The 13417-nt window shown below is 51.9% G+C and overlaps 3 protein-coding genes across 3 annotated transcripts in view; 2 read left to right on the top strand and 1 right to left on the bottom strand.

Annotated features, from left to right (window-relative positions):
• The first annotated feature begins 1130 nt into the window (after nt 1-1130).
• VTN (vitronectin) lies at nt 1131-4058 on the top strand. The gene is made up of 8 exons (XM_006768012.2): nt 1131-1303; nt 1397-1516; nt 1592-1930; nt 2010-2149; nt 2413-2569; nt 2736-2888; nt 3322-3663; nt 3861-4058. The coding sequence occupies exons 1-8, from the start codon at nt 1240-1242 to the stop codon at nt 3971-3973; spliced, it is 1428 nt and encodes a 475-aa protein (XP_006768075.1). The 5' UTR covers nt 1131-1239; the 3' UTR covers nt 3974-4058.
• A 1265-nt stretch (nt 4059-5323) lies between these two features.
• On the top strand, nt 5324-7504 carry SEBOX (SEBOX homeobox). The gene is made up of 3 exons (XM_006768011.2): nt 5324-5884; nt 6046-6206; nt 6369-7504. Exons 1-3 carry the CDS (start codon nt 5824-5826, stop codon nt 6747-6749), a joined length of 603 nt encoding a protein of 200 aa, XP_006768074.2. The 5' UTR covers nt 5324-5823; the 3' UTR covers nt 6750-7504.
• Nucleotides 7505-8553: 1049 nt separating this feature from the next.
• The window catches only part of TMEM199 (transmembrane protein 199), a 6614-nt gene continuing 1750 nt past the window's right edge, over nt 8554-13417 (bottom strand). Inside the window, exons 2-7 of the mRNA XM_015566797.1 lie at nt 13326-13413; nt 12026-12099; nt 11650-11739; nt 11096-11138; nt 10771-10883; nt 8554-9922 (exon numbers count right to left, since the gene is read on the bottom strand). Of these exons, the coding sequence (XP_015422283.1) occupies nt 9827-9922; nt 10771-10883; nt 11096-11138; nt 11650-11739; nt 12026-12099; nt 13326-13413 (504 nt within the window). The 3' untranslated portion in view covers nt 8554-9826. The remainder of the gene's footprint in view (nt 9923-10770; nt 10884-11095; nt 11139-11649; nt 11740-12025; nt 12100-13325; nt 13414-13417) is intronic.

The raw sequence follows: 13417 nt of genomic DNA, 5'->3' as shown, positions 1-13417 counted from the left end.
ACTCCTCCCCCGGGTGTAGGGGCATCGGGTGGAGAGCGAGAAGACACTGGTCATGTGAGGGCAAGCAGCATCCTTGTGTGTCCCCTCCTCCCTACTTGTAGTTAAAGCGATCGTAATAACGATCTGTACAACTCTAGAGGCGGTTTATGCCTGTTTCTCAATTCAGCCTTACAACCTGCCTCTGAGGGAGGAATTAGTGTTCCCATTTAATAGGAGAACCGATTTAGGCCTAAGGAAAAGAGATTGCCCCAAGTCACACGCCCCTCTGATCAGAGAACAGAAAAAAAATCAGCTGGAAACTCTCAGGATCACTTCCTGCAGGTGGGGGAGGGGGGACTTCAGGAGTTCTGTGGACCCCTGAAAGTAGGCACAGAATCGGGCATTCTGTGCTCGTGGGCATTTTGTGGGTAGAGGGATCCTACGTCTCACGAGAGTCTTAAAGTGGGAGGAAATGGGGTGGGGGGTGGCGGGGACCAGATCACTCTTGAGGGTAGGGACAGGGAGTGGCCTGCTCAGGAGCAGTAAATTAGTGGAAGACTCAGGAATCAAATCCAGTCCAAAGGGTTAATAGTCACTCAATTTCCTGTGTTGTGAAGACCAGCTTGGGAAAATCAATGCACCCAAGTGATGAACCCAGAAATGAAACTTTGTGCTTTCCTGATAAAAAGATTTCCCAGGGGTGCTTACCAGCATTCCTCCTCCCCTCCCCACTTCACTGCCCTAAATACACAATGAGTGGGTGTGCCTGATCAAACAGATCATAGATCAATACCATGTATGGAGATTGAAGTCGGGGCTACTCTAGGCATTGGGCATTTTGTCTGCTTAACTCACATAATCTCCCAAGTATGATGAGTCTCATTTTACCAAAAAGAGAACTAAGGCAGGTAAAGCAGATTGCCCAGGGTCACACGACCAGGAAGTGGTGGGGTAGGCCTTCTTTCTGCCTTCCAGACACACTGTACTATTTCCCTCCTGAAATAACCCCAAGCTTGGCAAGGATCCTGTTTGCAGCTCTCCCAGGCCCAGAGTGTCAGGAATGTGACCCTGTGCAACAGCAGCCTCTCAGGGTCAAGGCACTGGGGGCTGGGCCAGAGGTTGAACAAATAGAGCAGCAGGAAAGGCAGCTCCTCTTCTCTGGTTCCCTCCCTTTCTCTCCCACCGCTCCCTCCCTTTCTCAGGCATCAGCGCAGAGAGCACAGAACCCAGTAAGCCAGGCTCACGGCTAGAAGCCCTGCCATGGCACCCCTTAGGCCCCTTCTAATGCTGGCCCTGCTGGCCTGGGCTGTTCTGGCTGACCAAGGTGCAGGAGGGTGTTGGTGGCCAGTTGGGCTAATGTAGGGTGGGCAAGAGTGGGCCGGACTTGGCTGTGCCAACTGAAACTCCCTCCCCACAGAGTCATGCAAGGATCGCTGCACCGAGGGCTTCAACCCGGAAAAGAAGTGTCAGTGTGATGAGCTCTGCTCTTACTACCAGAGCTGCTGTTACGACTTCGTGGCTGAGTGCAAGCCCCAAGGTGCGTTCAGAATGGCTGGGTGGGTCTGGGGTCCCCTCTGCAGCTGGAGACTCACACCACCCACTCTGCCTGCAGTGACTCGCGGGGATGTGTTCACTATGGCAGAAGATGAGTACGGGGTTGATGGCATCGATTCGGAGACAGAAAATCCCAGTGTCCACACACAGACAGAGAGCACCCTCATTAACAGTAACCCACAGCCCTCTGAAAGCGTTCCTGAGCAGGGAGTTGTTCTGAATCCTGAGGAAGAGGTCCGAGGACCGGAACAGGAGGCCCCAGGGCCTGACATGGAGACCCTAAGGCCTGAGAGCGCCCATCAAGAAATCTTCGAATCCTCAGTAGAGGAGCTGTGCAGCGGGAAGCCTTTTGATGCCTTCACCGACCTCAAGAATGGTTCCCTCTTTGCCTTCCGAGGTGACTCCAGGGGCAGGTCTCTGGGGCGGGGGTCTGCCCCAGGAACATTCCCTCCCTCACACAGCCTCCTCCACTCTAGGGAAGTACTGCTATGAGCTGGATGAACATGCAGTGAGGCCTGGGTACCCCAAGCTCATCCAAGATGTCTGGGGTATCGAGGGCCCCATTGATGCTGCCTTCACCCGCATCAACTGTCAGGGGAAGACCTACCTCTTCAAGGTGCCAGGCCCAGGGGCTGTGGGTGAGGGTCAAGGGTATCCAGGCAGGGGTTGAGAGCTGTTGTGCCGGCGACCAGGGTGGGCAAGAAGGCTGAATCCTAGCCTTTGGTGTCTGGCTGAAGCTCTGGGAGGTCAAGGAAGCCCAAGGTTCCAGGTCCTGGGTGACAAGTCTAGAACTGAGACTGCTGCCTTGGATGGGGGGACTCTGCCTCCGTGCCCAGCCAGCCACCTCCTCACCTCCCTCCTCCTTCCCTACCCCCTTAGGGAAGTCAGTACTGGCGCTTCGAGGATGGCGTCCTGGACCCCGATTACCCCCGCAGCATCTCTGAAGGCTTCACGGGCGTCCCAGACAATGTGGATGCAGCCTTCGCCCTCCCCGCTCGCAACTACAACGGACGGGAGCGGGTCTACTTCTTCAAGGGTACTCAGGGGGTAGAGGGGAGAATGAGCAGGCAGTGGAGCAGTCTCAGTTTTGGGGGACTGGCCTAGATGATGCCTAGGTCCACCCTCCTTCCACCCTGCCCCGGCCTGGAGCTCCTAACAGCCTCTGGGCTTTCCAGCCTTGCTCATGCCCAACCCCTCCCCAGGACAACAGTACTGGGAGTACGAGTTCCAACGGCAGCCCAGTCGGGAGGAGTGTGAAGATAGCTCCCTGTCTACCGTGTTTGAACACTTTGCCATGATGCAGCGGTCCGGCTGGGAGGACATCTTTGAGCTCCTTTTCTGGAACAGACCCTCTGGTATGGAGGGAGGGCAGGTCTTGTTTCCCCTTCAAGAGGGCTGGGATCCCGGGGACAGAGGGAGGGCTGGGTTGGCCAGAGGGGGAGTGATTGTAGAGCTATCCATCAAAAGCTGTTTGCTCAGGCCAGACTTTGCATCTGTTTTGACCTTTGGGGGGAAGGCTTGCCCCCACCTGGACCCCACACCTTGGACTTTGCCTAGCATGCCCAAGGGCACAGCCAGCAAAAGGGGGGGCTGTGGCTGAGGTAAACGGGGCGGGACATGGTGGAGGGAGGCCAGGGGAAAGGGCATTAAACAGAGTCAGAAAGCCAGGGTGCTGACCTCTGCCGCTAGCTTGCTGTGTCCTTGGGCACCTGATGAACTACCCTGTGGGGGGTGAGGGGGGAGGGTCCAGGCTCTCGAGGTTCCCCATTAACCCCTTCCCTGCTACAGGTGGTACCAGACCGCCCCAGTCCATCAGCGAGGACTGGCCTGGTGTGCCCGGGAAAGTGGATGCAGCCATGGCGGGCCGGATCTACATCTCAGGCTCAGCTCCCCACTCCTCCTTGACCAAGAGCACTAAGTCTAAGCGTCGCAGCCGTAAACGCTACCGATCACGCCGTGGCCGCGCGGGTGGCCACAGCCCCGACTCCCACCGGAAATCCCGTTCCATCTGGCTGTCCTTGTTCTCCAGTGAGGAGAGTGGCCTGGGAACCTACAACTATGATTACGACATGGACTGGCTTGTGCCTCCCACATGTGAGCCCATCCAGAGCGTCTACTTCTTCTCAGGAGGTAGGAGCCCCTGCCACTGCTCTCTCTAGTTCCCATGAGCTGAACTCGGCCCTTGAGCAGTGACTCCGGAAAGCCAGGCCAGGAGTCCTGGCCTGCATTGTGATGTTCACTTACCCTTCCAGGGGAGACTGGGTTTTAGGGCAGGCTAGGCAGGGCCAGGCTGGGTCTCACTCACTCTCCCCCAACCTCTCTTCCAGACAAGTACTACCGAGTCAACCTTCGCACACAGCGAGTGGACACTGTAAGCCCTCCCTACCCACGGAACATCGCCCAGTACTGGCTGGGCTGCCCAGCCCCTGATCACCAGTAGGAGTCGGAACCCATATATCTGGGCCCTCCGCTGCTTCCTCCTCTAACATCCTCCTCCCAGCTCAATAAAGATCCCTTGGCGCTGAGTTTAAGATTTCTGTCCTGACTGGGGTAGACAGGAAGGAGGCAAGACTCTGCCTGGGTAAGGGAGGCAAAGCTGGGCTGTTAGGGTGGCTTGGAGACAAGAGCCTTCCTGTCCAGCCCATGTTTGGCTCAGGGCCTCCTCATGAACCACAAAGCTGTGGGCTGGAGAAGGCCTCACGGGTGACAGGCCTCCTCCTGAGCTAAGCAGCCCCCAACAACCTACCAGTAGCTAAGCAGGAGCTTGAACCCCTCTGATGATGACAGGAGTCACCAAGCGCCCCCTCTCAGCCCCGGCTTGCTTTACCTCTTGGAGTTGACCTCTAGACCAGTGGTCGTCAAACTCATTAGTCAACAGAGCCAAATATCAACAGTACAACGACTGAAATTTCTTTTGAGAGCCAAGTTTTTAAAACTTAAACTATATAGGTAGGTACATTGTTATTAACTTAATTAGGGTACTCCTAAGGCTTAGGAAGAGCCACACTCAAGGGGCCAAAGAGCCCGCGTGGCTCGTGAGGCACAGTTTGCCGACCACGGCCCTAGGGTCTTGGAGGACAGAGAAGGGGTGAAGGGGATGGGCTTCTGGTTCAGTTTTCTGGTCATCTTGAGCCTGAAATGTGGTTATCTCAGACATCTAAGTCCCTAGGGAGCTGGTCACTGTGCTCCCCTAGTAACCCCCATCTGTGAGGACTCTGTCTGGGGTCTGGGTGCAGGGCACCGAGGTTAGGGGAGATAGGAAAGGCAGGGACCCAAAGGAAATTCAAATGTTCCTACATCTCTTAGTAAGTGGCCCAGAAGATTTCCAAGGACCAGTACGCTGTAAATACAAACATCTTCCTTAAAACTCCTCAGTTGTACCAGTGGAACCTCCTCTGGTTTCAGGTTCCTGGACTCTAGGAAGCCCACCTGGGCTTTCGAGGGGCCAGAGAGAAAGGGTTAGATGAAAACAAAGCTCTAAAGCAGACCTGAGGGAGATCTGGTGGTGACAGCTGCTTCCCGGCCCTGCTGCTGTCCCTTCACCCTGCACCCTGCCCAGCCCCAGCAGGTACTTCTCCCATATCCTGGAGAAAGGGAATCCTTTCTGCTTTTTGGAGGCTTCAGAACTGTTACAGGCCAGCATCCAGGATGTGCGGAACAAGGATGACGGCTGATTTGTACACTTGGGCAAGTTCAGGCAGCGTGGCCCACTTCCAGGAAGGCCTGGATTCTATTTACTCTCGATGGAAAACCCCAGCCCAGCAGTGCCTGGACTGGACTGGAGAAGGCAGACAGGCATCAGGATTAGGATCAGGTACCGACAGACTAGTTTTGTTCAGTTGTCGGAGTCTCCTCTACTGCCCGCTCTGGCAATCACAGAGGACTCCTATGGAGATCAGTCCTCAGCTGTGGGACAGGACTGCACCCACTCTCCCCTGAAGGCAACCAGCACGGGCTGAAGTCCTGGGAATACTGCAGAGAGGGATTTCTTTGGCTTCCTGGAAGAAGCCCTGGGAGACTTTTTATGAAGTACCCGGATTTCAGACACAGACTGCCAGACTGTGCAGTTCAAGGAGTGGGGCTGGGACCGGCTTCCTTTGTGGAGCCCTGGAGGAGCAGGGGCCCCAAAACTTGTGCCCCACCTTTACCCTGCCAAGCTCCAACACTGCCCCTGGCCACCTGTGTCTCCTCAAGCGGGATGATAAACCTCTATGCGCCTGGAGGTGGAGCCAGCCCTCTGAGCAGGATAAAACCCCAATCGGAGGCGTCTGGTGTGGGCACAGCCTGGGAATGGCCCTCTGGCTCCTCACTGCCAGCTCCATGGCCAGCCCTGTGGATGCATCGCCAACAGGTGATCTGATGGGAAAAGGGCCGGCAGGGAAGGATGTAAGGGAGGGTATGATGGGGGACATTGGGGCAGGCAGCAGATGCTTCAGTGTCTCTTGGGGGCTTTGAGGTTGGGGTGGAGGCTCTTGAAGCGAGTCCTGGCTTGATCTCCACCTCGGCCCACAGGCCATGCCAGTGGGTTGGGTCCCCACCGGAGAAAGCGGACCACCTTCAGCAGAGGACAGCTGCTGGAGTTGGAGCGGGTGTTTGCAGCACGGCCCTACCCTGACATTGGCACCCGTGAGCATCTGGCCCAGGTCACCTGCCTTCCTGAGGCCAAGATACAGGTGAGCTGTGCCCCCCCTCAGAGTGGGGATACTCTCACACAGCTAGCTTCTGGGCTTGACCCACAGCTCCTTCTGAGTATCCTGCCTCCAAGTTCTGCTTTCCCCGTGCTTGGGGGGAGGGGATACTGGAGCCAGAAGAGACCCCTTCTTCTTCCTTCCCAGGTGTGGTTCCAGAACCGGCGGGCCAAGAGAATCAAGAACAGGAAGCCAGGAGGCCTAAACTCCAGGCCTGAGCCCCCACAGAGACCCCGTTCTCTTTCAGATGCTCCCCAGCAGTCTCAGCAGCCCCAAACACTAGGCCAGCTTCCACTCTCCAGCAGCACAGCTCAGTGCACCTCAGGGTGTCGACATGCCTCCTGCCTGGCTCCTGGCTTGGGTCCAGGGCAGGGCTGGGTGGGGGTTAAAGCTGTAGCTCCTTGGGGGCCAGCAGGGGCTTCAGGGGTCCATCTTTCTTCAGAGCAAACTACTCCCCAGACCTCACTGGGCAGCCTGTCTGAACTCATCTATGCCTCGGCCATTGTCACCAACCTGGACCACTCCTAATCTAGGTCAGAACTTGCAAACCCCCACCTCTAGCTCCTGTAGCCCACCTGCCCCTTAAGCTGAAACCCATCACCCTCTTCTTTTACACAAGGGCATTCTCTTATGGGGAGAAAGTTTAGTTCAGGGATTCCTCCCTTCCACTGTCCTCCAGGCCAGCCTAGAAGCGGGACCTAGGGAGTAAATGGGACCTGGCTCCTGCTTCCCAGCACCCTGCACCTCCTGCGGCATATGCCCATTGTCTTGGCAGGAGCGACCTTCAGAGGGATGAGGTATGGGGCCATGTTTTCCCCCTGTCCTGCCAGGCCCGGCCCCCAACTCTTCTCACCCAAGCAGAAGACACCTCCTCCCTCTAAAGGTAAATGGGCAGGAAGCTGCCTGTCACCTTCAGGCCAGCACCTCACTGCTAAGTGAGCTAGGGGAGGAGAGTGTGCTGGTTCTCATTCTAGACTGCAAGGGACCAACCCTTTCACAGTCAAGGGTCTCTCATGACCTCCTACCACCTGGACAAATTAATCAAAACCATGGATCTGAAGAAGCGATATTAAAGTAATAAAGTAGAAACAGGAGCTTGTAGCTTACACTGATTTAATTTTCATAAAGATGAGATCGGTTGCCCTCTGATCTGGGGGTGTGGAGAGAACCTGACAGATTTGAACAGGGTAGGGTGGTGTGTGCACGGCAGCGTTGGGTTTTGCTATCACTGTCATCTGTAATACCAACTAAGCTCCAAATAAAACCCAAACTCTGTACCTTAATCTGGATTGTTGTGTGACACAAACGAACAGGGACGAGAAGGCCTTTTGCTTTTGAAATTTATCTCCATCACCTAATCTCTAAATGGGCCAAGTTCCACAGATTCTGGTGGGGGAGGTATTACCCAGGTTTCTGCTGGGATTAGTTAAGAGGGACAGTTAACTGAAGGGCTTAGAGCTCTCACTGACAGACCCTGGGGAGGTGGGAACCTCTGCTGGCAACTCCTGCCCTGACCCTACTGGTTCCAGGACAATCTGGCTGCCTCCTGTTCTGGAGCTGCTCTGCAATCCTGGCATTGCTAAGTAACCTTGCAACTCTCTCAGTCTATGAGCCTGAAAATGGGGATGATAACACTTGTCTCCTCCCTGTTTTGGAAATGAGAGCCAGCAATCTCCACAAAGCTTTTAAAACTTAATTTTAAAACAGTTTAGGTTGCCCGGCTGGCATGGCTTAGTGGTTGAGCACCAACCTATGAATCAGGAAGCTGAGGTTCGATTCCCAGTCAGGGCACATGCCCGGGGTTTGGGGTTCAATCCCCAGTGTGGGGCGTGCAGGAGGCAGCTAATAAGGATTCTCTCTCATCATTGATGTTTCTACCTCTCCCCTCCACTCTCCCTTCCTCTCTGTAATCAATACAAATATTAAAAAGCAAAAAACAGTTTAGGTTGCTAGAAACACTGTAAAATGCCACCTACGTTTTTCTCCTGTTTTCATTCCTGCCAACCAAAAACAGAAATCCTAGGATTTTTCAATGTGACCTATGGTGAACAGAAGGGCCTAACACCTCCTCCTCTCTCATGCAGAATACTGCCATGACAGGCTCAGACTTGTTATAACTGGCAAACATTGTTGAGGGAATGTCTACTCAGCCAATCAGTATATAATTTCTAAAAATAGAGGAATGCCTGGGGACGGGGTCGGGGGAGACCGCTGGAGCTTATGCAGTGAACTAATGGAAACATGGACTCTACCATTAGGAGCAGGCTCTGCACAATTTTCAGAACTATACAAATCTTTGGGCTTTTGTGTTTTCACAGATTCGAAATAAAAGTACACTGAATACAATAAATATTTATTATGCTTTATACAGGTTCTATCATCACACCACTAATCTAAGTTCCAAAAGTTTAATATTACACAGAGACTTCAGGACCATCTAGGAGTCTTTGGCTCCATTTATCAGAGGAAGGAACACAGTAGATCATTTGATCTCTCTCAGCCTCAGTTTTGCCATCTGGAAAAGGAGCCTAAGACCATTTCCTTTTCTAACCTCCAGGGCTATTGTAAAGACCAAAAACAACTATGTAAAACAATTAGTCAACTGTGAGCATTTACATATTATTTTTCACACTCACCCAAACATGTTTAAGAACCCCACAGGAAAAAAAAAAAAAGAACCCCACAGAAAACATCCTATATTAGGATGTATACATATTCATAATGTATTATGTATACATATTCACATGTATGTTTATTCATAGTTAAATGTGAAAATCATCCCTGCCCCTCCCTTTACTAGTTGAGGCAATCTCACAGTAGGCATACTCTCCCCACAAACACAAACAAGTACAAGGGATTTTGCAATTAAAAGCAGAAACACTGTTTTGCAACCTGAATTGTTTTCATTTTTGGAGACAGAGCAAAAGGTGATGAAAAGATGGGAAGTTTAAGAAGGGCTAGTGGGTGGTAGAGACAGGCAGAAGCATATAGAAACCCTAAAAAAGACAAGCAGAAGGAAGAAAATGTAGATAGAAACTAAGATTCCAAAAAGATAGCTGCCTTACATCCCGTTCCGCCATTCTGTACAGGCCCATCTTCCTCCTCTTCTTGTTTTACGTCCTCCAATCAGTTCTTCCCCATAACCCGGAGAAAGGGAATCCTTTCTGCTTTTTGGAGGCTTCAGAACTAAGTTACAGGCCAGCATCCAGGATGTGTGGAACAAGGATGACGGCTGATTTGTACACTTGGGCAAGTTCAGGCAGCGTGGCCCGCTTCCGGGAAGGCCTGGATTCTATTTACTCTCGATGGAAAACCCCAGCCCAGCAGTGCCTGGACTGGACTGGAGAAGGCAGACAGGCATCAGGATTAGGATCAGGTACCGACAGACCAGTTTTGTTCAGTTGTTGGAGTCTCTTCCTACTATCCCCTCTGGCAACTGACAGAGGATGAGGCTTCCCACAGAAATAGCAGGTAGCAGGGGCGTGGCCCTGACTGACTACAGCTGAGTACAAAGAACCTGATGGATTGGCTGAGAGTCAGTGTTTGGCAGCTGGGGGCCTGGAGCCCCTCCAAACCGTCTCCAGACTTTGATGATGAAGCACCAGTTATATCTCTCCCAACTCGCCTTCCATCACCCGCACCATGACATACAGCTCAGCCAGACCCACCACAGAGGCGACGATCACTGCAGCCAGTATCCGCTGGGGAGGGAAAGGACCAGGCTCAGGAGATGAAGACCAGCCACCAGCCCTGCAGCCACCAACACCTCTAATGGGGATGAAGAGAACCCCAACCCAGCCCATAAGTTGGGGGAAAGGAAGAAATGAGGATCTGAATTCTCCAGAGGTTATTAACCACTCCCAAGACTATTAAGCTCAAATACGCCTCTTTTTTTTTCTTCTTTATTGATTAAGGCAGCAGTTCTCAACCTGTGGGCCGCGACCCCTTTGGCAGTTGAACGACCCTTTCACAGGGGTCGCCTAAGACCATCCTGCATATCAGGTATTTACATTACAATTTATAACAGTAGCAACATTACAGTTATGATGTGATACAATGAGGTCTGTCTGTAGTTCTTTGATTTTTTAATTATTATTTTATTCTTTATTGTAAGGTATTACACACGTGTCCTTATCCCCCCATTGTCTCCCCACGCCCATCCCGCTCATGCCCTCACCCCCCTGGTGTCTGTGTCCATTGGTTAGGGCCTAACTGTTAGGCTTATATGCTTGCATACAAGTCCTTTGGTTGATCTCTTCCCCTTACCCCCACCCTCCCCTACCTTCCATCTGAGGTTTGATGGTCTGATAGATGCTTCTCTGTCTCTGGATCTGTTTTTGTTCATCCAGTTTATGTTATTCATTATATTCCACAAATGAGTGAGATCATGTGATATTTATCTTTCTCTGACTGGCTTAGCAAACGCTCCTCTTGTTTACTGCACAAATATTTATTCATTGCCTAACTTATGCAGGCACTTTCACATACATCCTCCCTTCCCCACTAACACCCGCACCTGGAGCACCCTACCCTGCCAGTGCTTACTCACCGAGGCCATTTCTGTGAAGATATACTGGCTTCCAAGGTAAGTGCAGACAAAGGCGGCTGCCACCGTGACAATGAAGTTGAAGATGGTGATGACCACAGCCTTCACTGACCTCACTTTGGGGAGGAACCCAGGGAAGAAACCTTTAGCTCAGCATCCTCTAGGAGGTCCTCTTATCTCTACAGCTGCCTCCCCCATCCACTGGGTCTCCCTTAACCAGCAAACCTGAATAGCTTAGGCTTAACCCCAGAGTACTGGGATGGGAAGGAGTATCATGACTGAGCCCTCGCAGGGAGAGACTTTAGCACCTCACATCTTAGTCTCTCACCTTCCTTGCCCAGGTCACTTAGAATCCCACCATGCCTTGAATCCTGGAAAAAAGAAAAAACAAATGATTTCAGAATGGAAGCAGATCAGGGGCAGCCCAGAGAGTAGCCACCTGTTAGTCTGGGCTCAGCCCTTTTTAATTCCCCGAAGCATTGTAACTCTTTCTTATGCATGGATTCTTTTGTCTGTGACCAATTGGATTCTTTTCTGGACTACAGATCAAGCATTTCAAAGAAAGGACACAGGCTCCCAATACTCATCTACCCCTCGACTGTTCTGGGGCAGGAGCATGCCAGAGAACAGTAGGGAGCCCTGCTGGAAGAAAGGTCCAATGCTCATTCCCATCTCTACAACCTTGAAGAATCGGTCACCATCTAAGCCCAGAGTCTCAGTGAATAAGTTGGGAATTATATTTGGTTTTTATGTAACACAGAGCTGCTTTGGTCCCTGAAGAGTATACAAGCTATGTTCTTTCTTTCCTCTGTGCCTCTTCGCAGTGCAGGGCCCTGCTTTCTGGGGCTACTCAAGTCCATGTATTGAAGAGCAGGCCCTTACCTGACAGGTGACATTGCGGGTGATCCGCTTATATTCGTCATTGGCCAGCTGTATCTTAATTTTCTCCAGACGGGCAACTAGCTCTGGGTTCTAAGGCAGGAAAATCAAATGGGAAGAATGACATTCCCAGCTTGCTAGAAAACATGTCACAGTCATTGGTTTCAGGGGGCAAAGTACTGCTAAGGGTACTAGGAGACCCATGTACCAGTTCCGCCTCCACTGCTTTGGAAACTTTTATATTTGGTTCCCCCACCCCAGCTCCCAAGGATTTAAAAGACAAGATTTTGAACTCAAAAGTTGACGTATAAACCTGGCTGTATCACAGATAAGCTCAATTCAGCCAATATCTACTGTCACAAATATACCCCTTACATACCCTAGGAGGCTTCACCACCTCTGGGAGATAGATTTCACTGCCTTCTAGGAGCTGATGAAGGTACAGTGTGGAATCTGGGAAGAAAAAGATTTCCACAAACATAATGATCCATAGAGCTGAGGTTGAAGGATTAAGATCAGAGAAGGATCTAGTCTTTCCCCTAAAATAAAGCATGGCCATTCCTATACCAATTCACCTCCAAGACCATTTTCAATTGGGAAGAATATAAGATAATGCCACATAATCATCTCCTACTGCTGCACAGCTGTGTTTAACTGTCAGCTCTCAGTTTCCCTGGCCATGTCACTGCTAAGCCATAAGCCATTTACATTTGCCTGTAGGTGAAGTCATTTCTGTGGCCACCACAGAACTGCCCTAATGAAGTCTAATCAGAGAACACTGTACTAGAGGATCTCTAAGGTCCTTTTTAGTTCCAACAGTCAAGCAGTTTATCCTTTGTACTTCTGGGTAGGCAATGTTCATTTTAGCAAAAGACCTTACAGGCCAGTGTGTCCTATTTCCTCCATTTACAGTTAAGGAAACTGAGGTCCAAGGAAGAGAAATGACTCCTCCCATCAGAGTCAGTGGCTGAGCTCCGACTAGAGCTCAGGTGCCACTCCCAGTTCAGACCTTCCCACACAGCTGTCTATCATCCAATCTAAAGTCAGATGTGCCTGGCCAGTGTTGCTAAATGGTTAGAGCACCAGCCTGCAGCCTGGAGGGTCTCGGGTTGGATTTCTGGTCAAGGGCACGTAGGTGGGTCCCAGTGGGGCGCCTGGGAGAAGGCAACCCATGGACGTCGACCCACAGGCTGAGAACCGCTGCTCTAAAAGAATCAATGGGAAAAATATCTTCGGATGAGGATTAACAACAACAAAGAGTCCGATTTGACGACTTTTACTTCTGAGATGGAAAGAAATCCAGGCTCGCAAACAGGACAAGCTCACTGTGCTTACTGTGGCTTAAAAGGAACTGAACCTGTGACATGGTACTGGGTCGGGACTTGGGACTTTTTCAAAGGTCAGGTGGGCCTCCTTGGGCCCGGAAGTGAAGTGGAGACTCTGCAGAAAGCAGAAACCGCACAAGTGCATGTTGCCATCCAGTAGGAACTCCCCCGGAAGTTGTGAGGGAGTAGGTCGCCCTGGGATTTAATTATAAGGTGAGTCCTGGCTTGGCTCGGTGACCGCTCCGCGGGCGAAGGAGCGTGATGGCTAAAGATGCTTGAGGTGCGATCAAGGCCTCAAGAGGGAACAGGCTCTGGGGGAAAGGAGGCGACTCCGGACCGGAGAGTGGGCCTCACCCCGTTCTCTCAGGTGCTGGTGCAGGTCCCGGACCAGGCGGAAGGGAACCAGGCGTGCGGGACCCCGGGGGCGGTCGCCGCGCTTGTGCTTC

Source organism: Myotis davidii, unplaced genomic scaffold (genome assembly GCF_000327345.1).
Source record: "Myotis davidii unplaced genomic scaffold, ASM32734v1 scaffold363, whole genome shotgun sequence".
Classification (NCBI taxonomy): Eukaryota; Metazoa; Chordata; class Mammalia; order Chiroptera; family Vespertilionidae; genus Myotis; species Myotis davidii.
The sequence above is the reverse complement of the archived record's forward strand: the minus strand, read 5'-3'. Positions and strand labels throughout refer to the sequence as shown.